The sequence below is a fragment of the Zychaea mexicana genome (genome assembly GCF_025766255.1).
Source record: "Zychaea mexicana strain RSA 1403 chromosome Unknown BDB00scaffold_106, whole genome shotgun sequence".
In the NCBI taxonomy this organism is placed as follows: domain Eukaryota; kingdom Fungi; phylum Mucoromycota; class Mucoromycetes; order Mucorales; family Lichtheimiaceae; genus Zychaea; species Zychaea mexicana.
The window spans coordinates 1-16,190 of record NW_026516769.1 but is presented as its reverse complement, the minus strand read 5'-3'; the positions used below and the strand labels follow the sequence as shown (position 1 = coordinate 16,190).

General features: G+C 43.1%; 5 protein-coding genes across 5 annotated transcripts; 2 read left to right on the top strand and 3 right to left on the bottom strand.

Moving 5' to 3' along the window:
• Window positions 1–3,627: 3,627 nt before the first annotated feature.
• Window positions 3,628–4,026, top strand: BDB00DRAFT_877304 (uncharacterized protein; the record flags this gene model as incomplete). Its single annotated transcript, XM_053127597.1, has 1 exon — window positions 3,628–4,026. The coding sequence occupies one exon, from the start codon at window positions 3,628–3,630 to the stop codon at window positions 4,024–4,026; it is 399 nt and encodes a 132-aa protein (XP_052974782.1).
• A 2,145-nt stretch (window positions 4,027–6,171) lies between these two features.
• On the top strand, window positions 6,172–7,564 carry BDB00DRAFT_772285 (uncharacterized protein; the record flags this gene model as incomplete). The annotated part of the gene is made up of 3 exons (XM_053120031.1): window positions 6,172–6,538; window positions 6,998–7,351; window positions 7,458–7,564. The coding sequence occupies 3 exons, from the start codon at window positions 6,172–6,174 to the stop codon at window positions 7,562–7,564; spliced, it is 828 nt and encodes a 275-aa protein (XP_052974781.1).
• Window positions 7,565–7,658: 94 nt separating this feature from the next.
• BDB00DRAFT_37730 (UEV domain-containing protein) lies at window positions 7,659–9,900 on the bottom strand. Its single transcript, XM_053117138.1, has 7 exons — window positions 9,744–9,900; window positions 9,481–9,565; window positions 9,112–9,350; window positions 8,671–8,967; window positions 8,204–8,599; window positions 8,067–8,097; window positions 7,659–7,974 (listed from the first exon to the last, which is right to left on the bottom strand). The coding sequence occupies exons 1-7, from the start codon at window positions 9,783–9,785 to the stop codon at window positions 7,907–7,909; spliced, it is 1,158 nt and encodes a 385-aa protein (XP_052974780.1). The 5' UTR covers window positions 9,786–9,900; the 3' UTR covers window positions 7,659–7,906.
• Window positions 9,901–10,265: 365 nt separating this feature from the next.
• BDB00DRAFT_847609 (uncharacterized protein) lies at window positions 10,266–10,566 on the bottom strand (the record flags this gene model as incomplete). Its single annotated transcript, XM_053125242.1, has 1 exon — window positions 10,266–10,566. A coding segment is annotated over one exon (250 nt), but the record flags the coding sequence as incomplete, so codon positions are not given.
• Window positions 10,567–10,759: 193 nt separating this feature from the next.
• On the bottom strand, window positions 10,760–15,779 carry BDB00DRAFT_847608 (ABC-2 type transporter-domain-containing protein). The gene is made up of 5 exons (XM_053125241.1): window positions 15,384–15,779; window positions 14,178–15,300; window positions 13,744–14,087; window positions 11,771–13,662; window positions 10,760–11,690 (listed from the first exon to the last, which is right to left on the bottom strand). Exons 1-5 carry the CDS (start codon window positions 15,738–15,740, stop codon window positions 11,069–11,071), a joined length of 4,338 nt encoding a protein of 1,445 aa, XP_052974778.1. The 5' UTR covers window positions 15,741–15,779; the 3' UTR covers window positions 10,760–11,068.
• Window positions 15,780–16,190: the final 411 nt, after the last annotated feature.

The window sequence follows — 16,190 nt, the reverse complement described above, 5'->3', positions numbered from 1 at the left end:
TAAACCGTCCTATCATAAATGCAAATGGATCAGATTGACGAGTGCCTGTCAATCTACTGATATAAAAAGTAAGAGTGCCCTCTTAGGGAGTAGAAAGAAGAACCATGAGTACCCAGCTACAAGGATCCAAATTGCTATACTGCGGAGCAGCTGCTGCGTGTGGTACCATGATGGCCCCACTTACTACAGTATCAATCATGCAGCCAGCTCTCCGAACGATGAGAAAGGCTGCATTTTTATGAAAGGGGAGGAGGTAGGGAAGAAAAACTTATATTAATATTAAAGACACTAAAATCATTGAGAGGAAATATAATGCAAAAGGACCCTTCAATTCATTCATCGTATGTATGTATGTATGTATGCGTGTGCTTGCTGTTCCTTTCTGCTGCTGCCGCGCGATTTTCATATATATCATGTGGATCAAACAAAACTAGCTAGGGCCACGGATTATATGGTCGACCGCGATCATGGTAATACCAAGACGATTGAATATGTAATATAGCGTGATGTGATGATGTGATCTGAGGGGTATACAAAAGAAACGAGCGCAAGCGAGAAAAAGAGGCAGAGAACCCTGCTTCTTCATACTTTTTTTGCCGGGCTAGGGTGCAACTGCACCATACTACACCGTACATGTAGCATGTCCTTTAGTATACATGCGCTCTTGTTTTTGCTGATCGTCGCACCACAGAACACGGGAAAGAAAGAAAAAAGAAGAAAAAAGAAGAGAGAAACATGCTGTCCCTACTTTTAAGCAGAAATAAGGGATGAGTATCCCGATCATGTAATGGATGGACAAAAAAACACGCATAACTTGATCAAGATACATTTGAAGGAGGCGGTGGTGGAGGAACAGGAGGGTACTAGGAGCATAATGTGTGCTTTTGTTGGAGTGTGAATTACTACTTCACACATCCCATGCTACTCACACATTATTCGAAGAAGCCTCCTTTTTTTTGAATCCGCAAACACTGCATAGATATACTTTCATATTTTTTGAAAAGCTTTATCGTGGGGAAAATAGGAGGTGAGGGGCTGACAGTTGCTGGAGGGCAACTGGGATCTGTACATAGAAGAGAGATAGAGAGATAAAGAGCGACAAGGAGTATATATGCTATTTGAATAAGCGAGAGAGCAACAGCATACAAAACCTGTGTGCAGAATTCTATCACCATGGAGGATGTTCTATCCAATTTCGTTAGTCTTTTGTTCGCCTGTTACGTGGGATATGACTTTGCGGTACGTATAAGTTCATACACGCCAAAAAATGAAGAAGATTGCACATTCAAGGCACCAGTTTCCTCCCTTGTCTGAGTGAAAAGCTCAGCAGCAGCAGCAGCACTGACAAAACGTCGTCAGTTAATTTTGTATGATGTACATACATTGTTCTAGGCCGCTTCTACAACATGTTCCTTTTTTCTGCTGCTAGGGCTTTTAACTCTTTCTTTTTTGCTGTTACACCTCCATTATCGTCATTGTGCAGAAAGCTCATATGGTGACGACGACTAACATTTTGAGATTTAGGGTGTGCCTTATATTATGCTGGTAATTTAATAGTACTTAGAACTACAGGATAACATAATTCTACTTAATGGATCCATCACCCATCTGAAAGAGCCACAACTACCAAGCACGTACATCTACAGTAGCATATTAGAAAAAATAAGAGAAATTCATGGTCGATTGTACAGCCGCACAGTCTTTCTCCCTGCTGTATGTACTGAGTCATCAGACAATAATCAACATATAGATCTACCTGCTTGTATTTATTCATTTTTCCCCTTGTTTAGAGACCATATGAAAAGTGCAAATTAGTATCGCTTTCCTTGCGGGCTGGGAACTGCCATTTGTACATGAGAAATACCGAGCGAGCGAGAAAAGAAAGAGGTGGCCGAGGTCATGCTTTACGGGAGGAGGAAGTGCATGGCTTCGATAAATGGGAGGGTGCACACACTGTTGGTTCCAAAGGGGATAGTGGAGGATAGCGCACAAGCGAGGAGGAGTACTAATTTACATTCGTTTAGCAAAACAAGTTGCTGTCAATTACACTGTCATGATCAGCAATGATTCAGAAGCTGCTGTATAATATAACTAATGTATGTAAAGATAAAACATGATCTCCATGAGGAAGCTACTAGCAGTACTTGACAAATAGTAAATAATCCCCAAGTACTACTAGTTTTGAAGGGTGATGCTGTGGCATGGATGTATATAACCAAGAAGTAGGGCAACACGATGATGAAATGATGTTGACTTGGAGATACCTGCTGCACAGTTGTGCGGATAATAGGGATATGAGTTATTGCTATATACGAGCGAAACCGCAGGGTTGCAGTACACATAAGTAAGCATCTGAGTTGTGTAAGAAGCAAGCAAACATCATATTTTACATCCTGCATAGTAGGTTCGAAGTCATCGTGCGGCGACCTTCAATAATCATACCTACTGATGCTGACAAGGGCAACAACTGCTACGCAATCGCCTACCACTTTAGTTGGTCACACTGTACAATTTGCTGTAAAAACTTAATGGTGGCAGTTAGCTGTTGTTTCTAAAAAAAGAATCGCATACATTTGCTTATGTTACGCTCTACTTTCTTTTTGATCCCCGTGTTTTCAAGCAACATAGAAGACGAGCTTGAGAGCATGTTGATTGTGCCACGAATAGAACGTTTCATTTCAATATAATGAAAAAAGTTTCTTATTTTCTTTGGCCGATGGAGACCATGCCGACCCACGTGTGAGGGTTTTGTTCCAGGGGGTTATTTTCTGGGCCTAAGCGAACATGAAAAATAGGAGAGAGAGTCAAGCTGAGAAAGAGAGAGAAGAAGGGAGTCTGAAGAGTATTTGTGTGGTAGTTGTAAGAGTGGGGGATAAACGCAGTGTCATATTGGTTGCATAGAAATACGACAGGTTCTGTTTACTGCACTCTTGTAGTAGTTATAGTTGTAGTAGTTGCTGTTGCCTGAATGCGGTGTCTATATTAGCAGTGAGCCTGCTGCTAGTTGCTGGCGATGGATTGCTATGCAATAATTCCTTTGCTATGGACATTATGGGGAGGTTGCGGTCTGATTAAAGTTCGGTTTGCAACTTGACAAAATTGACGCCCTGACTTTTTTCTACACCCACTCACCACAAGTACATGACACATCTGCGCACCACCCGCTTGTGTATATGCGTAACACATAGGGGCATCTTTTGTTGGCCGAAGTAGAAGCTAACTTCGAGCTGCTTGCGTAGGCGGATAGCAGCAGCAGAAGCAGCAGCAAAAGCAGCTATAGTGAGATTACCAATATTGCTGACTCTCGTACATGCACATATGTACCTATAGATGTATATATAACGCATATACACATTCGCACATTACATACATATCGTACGCACATACTACACCCACACGCGTGCGCGTCCAAATATAAATTCATCTGTTTTCTTTTTTCCTTCTTTTCTTACTTTCTACTCTCTTTCTCTTTCCATTCCGTTAACCCATCGATCTCTCTTTCTCTCTCGCTCTTTCGTTTTTCAATTCTTTTTACTTTCTCACTACTATTAATACCAATTCCCGCTTACTTTCCTTAACACCATGATGAATCACTATCTCTTTCCCTCCCCACCGTCCTCGCCTAACATGCAATATGACGATGACAACAACAATCAACAAGCAGTAGACAAGGTCGTATGTGGATCTTGCGACAAGGTGCTGTCGTCCGACTGGTTCTGCTCCGATTGTCATAAACGATGTGAAACTTGTAACCGCTTCCTGAGTGCAGACGAACATTGTTCTCGATGCTGGTCCTTTGATACGCTACACAACACCTTTGTTCGTAAACCACGAAACACTCATGTTGCAATCAGCACTACAGCAGCGACGGCAGCCACCACCTCATTTCATCCTCCACCGTCTCCTCCAAATCACCATGTCATGTCATATTCATCGTCCGCAATGCACTACCACCATGCAGCAGCAGCAACAGTAACCACCTCCGCAAGCGATACGATCACAAGTTTGCCACCTTCTTTTCATTAATTGCGATTAAAAGAAAAAAGGCTTAACTTCACTTCTTTCTCATTACAACTACAAACCGGCACACACACACACACACACTTCAACTCAACATAGCTGCATGGAATATGATAGAAATTAGGGGAGGGCTCGTGTGAGACGAAGTTACCGCGCCACATCACTGTTTTACACAACCTTTTTCTTATTACACTCGCTCACACACCACTGCATAAGATATTCCGTTGTTCTTGGTTACGATGGGCCTAATATGATATACATCTACCCATATTATTACTTGCATCAAACTTACTACTGTCTCCTCCTTCTTTTTTTACGACCTTGTTTTTGTCTTGTCTATTTTGTCATTTTCTCTCTCTCCATGCACATATACACATACTCGTTAGTACTTTCTATCTCTATCTTCCTCGCCTCCTCCGTCATTATCACCATTGTCAACCCCTTCTTCTACTTAATAATAACGATCTTTCTTTACTTACTATCATATATCTTCAACTAAAAATGTCGCTACAATCGATACTACGTCACAATTACTTCTCCGTTGCTTGCTTGTTATACCTTTATAGCCGTCTATGTCATAGTTACTACATTTATTGTCAGTTTATTAGTATTTAATATGTGTCGTCAGGTTTATCAAGAAAATAACATTTTTTATTGTCATGTCGGTCTATATTAAGTCCGTACGATTATCAAGTTGATTATTAAACAAGTTATTAATGACTTGAAATAATTATAGATTCTTCATGCATGAAAACTTGACGAAGGACACAAAGCAAAAGAGAAATAGGGGTCGTAGAGAGAAAAGGAACGTAGAATGAGTCATTATTTGGTTGTCTATAATAAGAGAACATGTACGTACAATATGACTTGTTGTATAATAAAATAAGATACTATTGTATATCTGGAAGATGAACGGCACCTCCTCCTCTCTTTATGTGTCTGTCAGCATTATATACACGAAATTATGATAATGATATTATGCAGTACAGTTACTAAGAGAGAATCCATTTCATTGCATATACGTGCACATGATGATCCCTGTAACTTAACGGTCCTCTTTGGTAAACCATCATGCGCAAAATTTATCCAGGGATGTCGATGACGATGTGTGAATGTATGTGCGTAGGTAAGTAGATAGACAGCTATGTATGTCGTAGCCTCGCTGTTCATCGGCTCGAGGATGGGGCTGAGCAAGAAAGAGAGATATGTACAGTAGTTATGCATACCTGCTAATCGGAAGCCAGAATAAGAATAAAATGATATGCAGGTTCTTCGGTATAGCCCTTCGGACTTGGTCTAATAGATGTATGTACGTAATATTATATATTTATTAATATCTTAGACAGGGCGAGACAGCAGCAGCAGCAGTGAGAGAGAGAGAGAGAGAGAGAGAAAGGAAGAAAGAAAGAAGAAGGAATGCATGCCGATAAAATACGTGCGTACATACATATACATGTAAATCATTTGCTATGTACAAAACTATTTCAAAGATAGAATGTATTATGTGCTTGTTCCCAAAATGAACAGCGCCAATCGGCGTACGTTTATGTACGATGTGCATTGGAAAAGGGTCAAAATCGACAGGCAATATGATATGTGGTGATAATTAAGATCATAACCGCTCGGCACCAAAATACTCTCGATTTCATTCACATCCAAGCAATCCAATTCCCGGGATAATAAGATTACTGCGAGAGAGTAAAAGAGTCAGAGAAAGAGAAAGTGTTAGTGTCTGTGTGACATAATGAACCTGCTACGATGTTTCTTCTTATATCTCACGCTGTGTAATATAAGGTGTTCCCCAGCAACAGAAAGACACATTCTCATTACACGCTTCCAAAAGTGTTCGCACTTTCTATTTGTTCGCTTTTTTGCCTGATAGTTGATCTCTTCTTTTTTTTCTCTGGTATCATGCCATGCTAAAAGGGCGTAAAAACGTGAGTCGGCTTTTTCCATGTGGAAAAGAGGACGATCAGTCCTTTTTTTCCATGTCTTATTTTCCTAACAACAAGTAGTTTGACCTTCTCCCTTTCAACGGAGAAGGGAGCGAGAAAAATTGTCAGCTCCGCACTCTACAACTCCACATCACGCGCGCACCCTCTCCCTTTGAATGTGCGTTTATTGCAGTAGCGCGAGCCGTCTGGTTTCATTATGTCGCTGGACATCGAGTGGTCGAAACTGGATCAGGAGTTAGCCGTTCACGTACAGCACTTCCTCAACCGGCATTTCAAAAGCATAGCCAAGCCTGCCTTTATAGGAGACATTGAAGTGACCGCTTTTGAATGGGGAACAGAATCTCCACGCATAGAAATCACAAACATTACAGACCCATTTCCCGAGTTTTACGAAGAAGAACATGACGACAATAACGCTGACGACGTTGATAATACCGGTAATACTGGAAGCAGTGACAATAATTTAAATGACTCTTCCCATTTGAGCACCGCCAGAAGCACGATTAGCAACCCTACCACTACTACTACCTCTACTGCTGCAACGACAGCAGCTAATAACTCGCGTTTTCCAAATCCACATGATAATGAGCTAAATAGCACTATTACGGGCAGCAACAGTAGTCGACGACCAACATCCATGCCACCATCCAGTCCACCCATACTCCCGTCAGGTCTCATGTCACCATCGAGTGAACCATTTGCACGCTTTGCAGCCGCGACACAACATCGATTCAATCTTGGCCACTCGTTCCATCGCTCACCGTTCGTTGCGCCGCAACATCCATTCCATCACACTAGCAGCTATTACCACTCTCCTCCGCAATACTTTCCTTCACCAAGATCACCTCCAGAAACATCATGGCACACAAACACGACCACGGGTACGGCTACTGAAGACTGGATTGACGATGACGAGATATTACCTGCCATGGCTGTAGCAGCTGCATCGGTCAATAGTGGTCAATCTAATAAACCACCTTCAGCAAGCCAACAACAACAAGGAAATGCATCTACGACGGGAGCAACCACATCACAAGGCAATCCACAGCATCCTCGACTGTCTACCGAAATGGATTTTCAGACATCCATGCTGATATCGTACAAGGGCGATATGAGCATGACGCTAATGACGGAACTACGCATGAATTATCCCAGCATGATGTTTATGAGCTTGCCCATTCAATTACGAATACGAAGCATAGAGTTTGAATCCACTGCTATTGTGGCCTATATCAAAAGCATGGATCGAGTATGCGTGTCCATGTTGGAACCGGAACAATCGGAGGAACACGTTTTACGTGGGCGAGAAGTCAGTCTTGAGAGCCTTTTACGAGAAGTACAAATTGAATCTATCGTTGGTGACAGCCAGAAGCAAGGTAAAAAAAAACTGCAAATATGCAATGCTTGTTTGTATCAGCTTTTTCCAAGACACTAATGGATAGATTACATTCTCTTTTTATGTTCACACTCTTTTAAAATCAGTCCTCAAGAATGTTGGAAAGGTCGAAAGATTCATTGTGGATCAATTACGAAAGATGCTCGACGATGAGCTTGTCTTTCCCAGTTATCAATGTATCCAACTAGACTAATCATGTAAAATGTACATATAGACATCCCTTATATCCTAGTCCATCTTTGTCGTACTTTTCGTTTTCTTCCTTCTTTTGCATCAATTGTTTTTTATCATCGCCATCATTATTATTATCATTACTACTGCTGGACTGCTGCATCACCTATTTTCTTCATTAATGCTCGTTCCATGAACTGTTCCCGGGCAAGCGTCCGTGTACACTATTAGAATTTCCATTAATCATTAGCTTTTTTACTGTCTCTTCACCCATCCTCTTCCGCATTTCGCCTCCTAATATCCTGTAATCCTATTTCTCTCTCGTTTACCTTCATAAATGTCATCAAATCAATACGTTCTGAATTTAATGCTTTACCCAGATAATAAATTGTATCAACAATTGCATTATCATCGGCCACAAGATCAAATAATCTGCAATATACATCAGATCGCGTTTAATCACCTAAGATCATATATAATATTCCGGATACAAAATCTCTCGCTCGCATTCCTTTAATACTTACTGATTGTACACGACCGTAGTTCCACAAAGCGCTTCATCCACAGCAAAATCCGGCATTGAGTTCACCGTACTGGTAATCTCCTCAATCTCTTTCCCTCGTGCCCGCAATATTTGTATATTATCCTGCAATCGACGTACCATGTCCGTCCACATATGCTGTTCCTGATCAATCCGTAGCTCGCCATCGTTGAGTTGCCGATTGATCATCAACAATCTATCCATTTCACTTGAGACCGCTAGATTGAACGCCTGCATTCGTTCAGACACCTTTCTATACAAGTTCTCTTGTAATTCGCGTTCACGGCTGTTCTTTGATAGTGATGATGCTGGTAATGAAGGTGGCGGAGGAGGAACGGCTGCTGCTGCTGCTGCTGCTGCTGTGGTGGCTGTTGTTGTTGGGGGTGGTTTAGACATGGCTGGCACTGAAGATGATCTGGGAGCACCACCAGTGCTTGTCGTGCTTGTAGGGACCGGTGGTGGTGTATGGGTAGCTGATGGAGGAGTAGCGTAGCCTCCAGGGCTCAAGCTCATGGCCTAACATCAGTATTAACATTACTATCTATCCCTTCTATCGCGGTTCTATCTTTTATTTACTTGACCCTTACCGCTAGCCCTTGGTGAATATTATAATAAGCAGTGCCATCGCCGGGCCATCTTGGAGAAGGAGTGGTGTCAGATGCATTGGAAGGTGAGTATGGTTGTGAAGGAGTAGAAGTAGATGTGACAGGAGGAGGAGGAGGAGGTGGTGGTGGTGTAGAATTGTTGAGCTTTCCAGGGATCGCGGGTGGGACCATGGGACTTGACGACGCAGGCGACGACGAGGATGGAGGTTTGGTATACACGGGTGGTTCCTGACCGAATACTTGTTGTAAAATGGCGACGAGTTCGAGTAATGTATGTTTCTAACAGTAGCGACCATCATCACCACACCGAATTAGCAAACAATGATTGATTGGTATGTTTTGCCTTCGCTTTCTCCTAAAGATTTGTAAAAGGTTTCCAAAGTGATGATATGGTAATCCTAAGTAGAAGAAGAAAGCCCTTACGTTCACATCCGTCTGCCATGAAGATCGATATGGATGATAACATAAACCACTCTTATCAACATGTTTTCCTTCGCGAACAAGCATGTTGGCCGTCGGTTTTACGAACGGAATAGGCGGGTGCTGAGGATATTCGCTGGGAATCCAAAACGCAACAGGAATATTATATGGTATCGATCGATAAGTGATGGGAATGGTGCCATAGAGACACAGTAACAACTGCGTCTTTCCGTCATTGTAAGCTATTGGTAAATATTGCGCTGTCTGTTTTAGCATTACTAGTAGCTTTTTGTTTTGGGAAGAGGTATGCCAAGTCATTTGTCTCTCTATCTTTACAACACCAAGCACAACAGTAAAGAAGTTATTACGTACTGAACGTATTCATCTCGGGCTTGAGTGAAATGTACGTGGTGAGCACGGCATCGACATCTCTAAAGGTACGATCCGGGTCCTTATACTACATTGGACGAGAGAAAACAAAGAATGACAAGCAAAGCAAGGAAAAGAAAGAGCAGTTTAGGTAAGTTTAGTTGGGTTGATAACTTTAGGGGACAGGGCGAGCGGGAAAGGAAGGGAAATATAGGAGAAGAGGTACAGTGTCAAAAAGGAGCTTTTTTGGTAAAAGATATACTTGCATTCTGAAGAACTGTTCGCAACCAACGCTTAATGTTGTCCATGCAGAAAATATACGTAAAAAAAGAAGCGTTGTATGTGTGTGTAAGTCGTGCACCAAAGGCCAAGGTTATTGGCAAGCGCGAAGCAAAAAACAGCTGGCATTGCCATTCATTCCAGCTCCGATCAACCTCGAAAAGGAAAGGTAAGAAACGATATTTTCGCTCCTATGTACAAGCAAGAAGAGAGGATCAATCTTCGATACAAAATATATTGATGATCTATTTATTTATACCCGTTACTTAGGCGATGGATGGAGATTTTATTACTATATAGTGATACGACCCTTCGTTTTTGAAGCAACAACCACGGCGTTTTGTGGAAGTTTCTCCCTTCAATTATACTACAAATAAATTGCATATAGAACGGTATGAAATATATCAGAGACAAGAATTATAAACCGATTTAAGTCTTCTGTTAGAGATGTAGTAGTAGTTTACATATCATAGTCATTGACAAAAAGCCATAACTTTATTAGTATAATCGCAGTTTCTTTTAACTTTTCGTGTCGTACTGTTCTTCAATGCTAAGACTTTTTATGTGTTCTTGCATGGCTCTTTAAAGAACACGATCTGAATTCGTGCAGCACACGTGTATAAGTCCTTCTTCCGTAAAGACTTAAATGACTTACCTTTACGCTGATTAGCTTGTATTATTAGCGTCTCTCTTGAGAGGATATGAACATAATATAAACGATCCAATGTACCATTTTCAACTGAAGTCATGGAGCCGGATAGCACATTTGCTAATACCGTATCGTTGTAAAAGCTCGCCCTCTTCAACATATAAATCGAACTGGAGGCGTTGAGTTTGTCAATATCGAGCGCCGTCCGATTGTGCAATGGTAGTAACTTGCAAACGTGACCGGGTCCCCAGATTTGAAGTGCTTAAGCTGGATATACTGCGTCTCTAGCACCAACGAGTATGATAAACCCGTTTATTGTGCATTGTTGAGGTTTCTGTACATAACAGCTCATACTCTCTCAAAGTTCTACTTTGTTTCTTATTTGACTGGGACGAGGACAACTTTACAGACTTATTATTATTTTGCAACATATGAGTGCTTTTTTATTATATTTTATGTGCGTGATAATTTACATGCGATGATGATATCTAAATTAAAAAGAAAGAGAACTAAAAGTGTACATCTTATCGAATGGTTGATAATGAACCATGAATGACGGTTTGAGGAAAATGTAGACGGAAATATAAAAAAGTGGTAGGGGGATTGATTCGTGATGCGTTTGTTGAAGAGGTGAGAGAAAAGGAAGAATGAGATGAAGGTAATTTAACGTCTGGGCTTACGGAAGAGCCAAACGAAGAACATGAAAGCAAAGGTGTTGAATACCCAGAAGGCAAGCAAAACACCCCAATCACGGTAACGGTTGTCAAAAGTCCAACCAAGCCTGCTGTAGAAATCATCACCATAGTTGTAAGGGCAGTACTCGCAAAGTTCGGTGCTGTTCAACGATTCTTCACGGATGTAACCAGGGCCACCGAGTTCAAAGAATTCTCTGCTGTATTCCTCGCAGTTTTGGCCAGGTGGAGGACGGTATGACAAAAGATCTTCATCACGACAGTTAACCTTGAAGCCATCCAATTCGTTGACAACGAAACCTTCGATCAAATAGTGGTAAGGATCCAACCAGTACATCCAAGAGCGCCAGAAGTAGGGCATGGCATCGGGTGCTTGCATGATACCGGCGAAGAGAATAAGAATCGAAGAGAAGAAGGGGTTGATGACGGCAGCCATGGTAGGTGTAGTAGAGAAGGCAGCAATCAAGAGACCGAATGAGATGGAAAAGCCCAAGAAAGTACCGAAAAGCAAGAAGAAGTAGCCAACGCGGTCGGAAGTGTTTTGAAGACCGGCAGTCCAATAGAAACAGAACATGAAGAGGGCATCAAAGATCCTACAGAAAATTGATAATTGTGTTAGTAAAAGGTGCATAAAAAGCATAAATCTACTATTTGAATGATGAAATAAACTTACCAAATGTACGGCATTTCGACAGCAACGCAGGACAAAGCAAACGGCATCCAACCGTAATATTTACTAGCATGCTCACGTCTGAACCATTGTCTCTCTTCCATAAAGCGAGGCTGAACCAAGACAATAAGGGAGTTGGCCATGATAAGAGTACAGAAGATACAGAACAGACGGTTTTCCATATCGTAACCAGCATCACCGAGCTTCCAGAAGGAGAAACCGGACAAGAGAGCGACGAAGCAGACCTTGATAAGACGGCCGACGTTGTACGAAGGAGAGCGCCAGTAAGAGACGTTCATACGCTTGTAGACAAGCATGCACTGTTGGAAGAAGTTCAACGAGTAGTTTGATGGCTTTCTGTTCAAGTTCTGATCGACTTCATTGTGAATGGTTTCGAGTTCTTCTTGCAAGTCCTTGGCATTTTGTGAGTTGGCCCAGATTTCAGCCCAGTCAGCTTGAGCAACACCAGCAGTACCAGCACCGACGACTTCCAGAATGTATTCAGCAGGGTTGGCGCTTGGCGAGCACTTGGAGGCACCGTTGGATTCAAAGTAGTGAATCATAGCCTTGGAGTCTTCACCGATTTCACCATGGTAAGCAGTGCGGCCACCACGGACCAAAAGCAAGATGTGATCAAAGTAGCTGAAGAGGGTGGCAGAAGGCTGGTGAATGGTGCACAATACGGGCCAACCAGCATCGGCAAGCTTACGAATGAAACGAATGATGTTAAACGAGGATTGAGCATCAAGACCGGAGGTAGGTTCATCCAAGAAGAGCAACTTGGGCTTGGCGACCAGTTCAACACCAATGGTAAGACGCTTGCGTTCTTCAACGGAAATACCCTTGTTGCTGCTGGCAGTACCGATAAGAGCGTCGCCGATGTTCTCCATTTCAAGCAGTTCGATAATTTGTTCAACATAGGCATCTTTCTCTTGCTTGGACACACTTGCAGGTTGACGCAAGTAAGCAGAGAACTTCAAGGCTTCACGAACAGTGGCGTTGGGGTTGTGGACATCCATCTGCTCACAGTAACCGGTGATACGTTCAAAGTCACTGAAAAGCTTTTCGCTGTTCATGTACATACGGCCTTCAATTTTACCAATGGTCTTACGCTGAGAAAGGACATCAAGCAAAGTGGTTTTACCGGCACCAGAGGAACCCATAAGAGCAGTCAAGTGACCGGGTCGAACAATACCACCAACATCGTTGAGGAGCTGACGGTGACCACCCTTAACAGGGACAGTGTAATCAATGTGTTGCCAGGAGAAAGTGGTACCATCGGAAACGGCTTCCAACTTGTCTTGGGGACGGTTGGCACGCTTTTCAGCGAGTGCAGCAGCATCTTCAGTTGGAGCACGGTTACGCTTGTAGACCTTGATCTGTGAGCCACCGCCGCTGCCAACGCTCAAGTATTCCATGGAAAGGGCAGTGACAACAGTGAACAGGAAGAAGAACAGGACGACAGCGACAAAATCAATCCAGCGTTCCCAGGTATTGTAACCGAACTTTGCCTTGAGGTAATCGTCACCATAGACAGCTGCGGCACCAGGTTCGGCGCCAACAACACTGCATGCTCTGTAGGCGATATCAGTGTAGGAAGGACCAACGGGGACATAGTTGCCTTCTCCTTCGCAAGGGAAGTAGTTGCCGTGGACTTCGTTGGAGATGATAGCCTTGAAAGAGTAAGCCATAGGGTTGATCCAGTAGATCCACATAAGCCAGGGATGCATGTGGTTGTAACCGATCAAATAGCCGGAGTAGATAAGCATAGCAATCAAAATGGTACTTGAGGCTTGAGATGCAAGGAAAAAGTTGGGCGAGAAAGAACCAAACATACGGAAGAAGCCGTTCATACACAAGTTGATGAAGACCAAGTTGATCAAGTAGGTGAAGTACTAAAATTTATACATACCAAAATCGAATAAGCACACAGGTTATGATTAAGAGAAAGATTGAAACAGGTGATAGCAACATACCTGACCAGCAGTGGTATCCAAACCAGCAATAAAGTAGACGCAAAGCTGGAAGATGATGACCTGGATGAATGCCAGAGGAATATCAGCAGCAACCTGGGCAATGTAGAAGAAAGCAGGGCGATACAAGGAGAATGACTTGTGCTTTTCAAGCACACCACGGCCTTGCATAAAGGTAGCGAGTTCGGATTGAGAGATAAGCGAGTTGAAAGTCAAACTGAAGAACAAGAAACCACCGCGAGAGAAAAGACCGGAAGCAGCGTGAGGCATCTTGAAAAAGACGGAGGCCATGATGATACCCTTGACGACGACACCACCGAAACGGGAGACGAGAGCACCCTTATCACCTATTTAGTATTGCGAAAGAATGAATGAGTAAACCAATGTTTCGCCTCTAGGATATCCACTGCAAAAATATCTGAAAAAGGAAAGCTTACCATAAATAAGTTGGAATTGACGGATGGTAAGGGCCTTAATTTGCTGGTAAGCACTGGCAGTGAATGGAGATCTCTTGCCAGCACGCTTGGAGTGAGCTTCTTCGACGGCTTGACGGAAAGCTACATCAGGGCGACTCTGTTGGACTTCGTTTTCATATTCGGCCATGCCAGCCATCATTTGCTTGTAGATTTCAGAGTTCTTGTAGGCAGTTTCGAATTCGGCGGGGGTGACAGGGACCTTGTCCTCGAAGCCAGGTCGGTACTCACGTTCTTGCATGTTAGAGATACCAGTTAAGAAATCGGGAGTACTCTTGCGAGAGGGGCAGAAGAAACCAAGAGACTCAAAGTAAGGCTTGGCCTGAAGAACGGGACCAAAGTAAATGCAGTGACCTTCGTACAGGACCATGGTGTTATCGAAAAGGTTAAAGATGTTGTCGGAAGCCTGGTACAAGGTGGCAACGGTAGTCTTCTTGAGAATATCGGTCATAATACGGAGAGAACGAATGTAATCAAGGGCAGAGGCAGCATCGAGACCACGGGTAGAGCAATCCCAACAGTTGATACAGGAGCCAGTAGTCATTTGTTCGGCAATAGTAAGACGCTTACGTTCACCACCGGAAAGACCACGGACGAACTCGTTACCAACCATGGTATCCATTTGCTTGGTGAGACCAAGCATGTTACCGAGCATATAAATCATGTTACCCATGAAGTTCTTGCCGCTTTCGCCTTCGAGACGTTTGCCGGGAGTCTTCAAACGCAGAGCAAATGACAAGGTTTGCTTAGCAGTTAATGTAGGGTAGTTGATATCTTCTTCTTGATTGTAGCAGACTTCACCCTTGTAGACCTTGCCAAATTCGGTAGCTTCGATACCACCGTATTTGACATCACCTTCTACAGCCGTGAAACCCTTGCGCATATCGGCCATGACACGCAAAAGTGTGGTACAACCGGCGCCGGGACGACCAAGAACGAGGACCATCTGACCGGGTTTACAGTAGAGGTTGATGTCGTTCAAAATGGTACGGTCGTGACCCATCTTGCGACCCCACTCCCAAAATTTGAAGGTCTTCTCGGCCACAGTGGCGAGTGTAGGGATCCATTCAGCGTCGGCACCAAGACCCTTTTTTTCCCCCAAAATCGTTGTTAGTGAATTTTTCGGCTAGAGTTACGGGGAAGAATATTTTAACCGCTTGTACAACTTACTTTTACTGTTAAATTTTTAACTACCAGACCAAGATGCTTGGGCTGGAAGGATTCTGCGTTTTGGCGCCTGTCGATACCAGAAAGATAGTCGGTGAGATCAAATCGTTCAGCGCCACCCTTTTCGACATCGCCACCGCCGCCTTGGGCATTGATAGTGGATTGCTTGGTAAGTTCGCGACGCATTTCTTCGTATTGGCTCATAGCTTCGTCGTAATCAACGGCATTGCCGGTCCGTTCACCGAAACCACCGGCGCTGCTCTTTTGGCGAGAGAGAGGTGCACCATTGTTATCGTCGTTGTCGGGGGAATCTTCGTTCCTCCACGTTTGTGGCTGTCGCTCAAATGCTTCAGTATCCATAAGGAAGAAACAAAAAACTGTTCTACGGGGGATCAACACGTATTTATATAATTCGCTAAATAAAAAATTCATCCATGTTGCAAGGGAGTTTGGCTTGGTGGAAGTAAAATAATTATCCTTTTGCACGAAGCTCGATGTCGCTGATTGTCAACGGCTGCCTTTTCGGGACTGTCGGAAGAGCAAAATACTTCTGCTGCTAGAATTATTATCCACGTCGTAGTAGGAAAGGTGCAAGTGGATTACCCGAGCGATACGCTACAGGGGAAGTGCTACGCAAACAGATACATTGTTGCCAATGGAGAGAGAGAAGGTGTCCACTTTGTTGTTACTCAAGAAGTAGTAAATGTTAATATCAGAGTACGACGCAATTTCTTTAATATGCAGTTAACCAGAATAATGATAGGTCGCGTTTTAACTCCTTTATGCTACATGTCCCTTGTTCTTCGGCTG

What these genes read in the sequence shown, in the direction of transcription:
- BDB00DRAFT_37730 (XM_053117138.1), bottom strand. Translation starts at nt 9,785, where the DNA reads ATGGACAACATTAAGCGTTGGTTGCGAACAGTTCTTCAGAAT. An exon ending in TGCGAACAGTTCTTCAGAAT is followed by an intron (nt 9,566 to 9,743) that starts GCAAGTATATCT and finishes CGTCCAATGTAG; the next exon opens with TATAAGGACCCGGATCGTAC. An exon ending in ACTACGGTCGTGTACAATCA is followed by an intron (nt 7,975 to 8,066) that starts GTAAGTATTAAA and finishes TGTATATTGCAG; the next exon opens with ATTATTTGATCTTGTGGCCG.
- BDB00DRAFT_847608 (XM_053125241.1), bottom strand. Translation starts at nt 15,740, where the DNA reads ATGGATACTGAAGCATTTGAGCGACAGCCACAAACGTGGAGGAACGAA. An exon ending in TTAAAAATTTAACAGTAAAA is followed by an intron (nt 15,301 to 15,383) that starts GTAAGTTGTACA and finishes GGGGAAAAAAAG; the next exon opens with GGTCTTGGTGCCGACGCTGA. An exon ending in TGGATACCACTGCTGGTCAG is followed by an intron (nt 13,663 to 13,743) that starts GTATGTTGCTAT and finishes TATAAATTTTAG; the next exon opens with TACTTCACCTACTTGATCAA.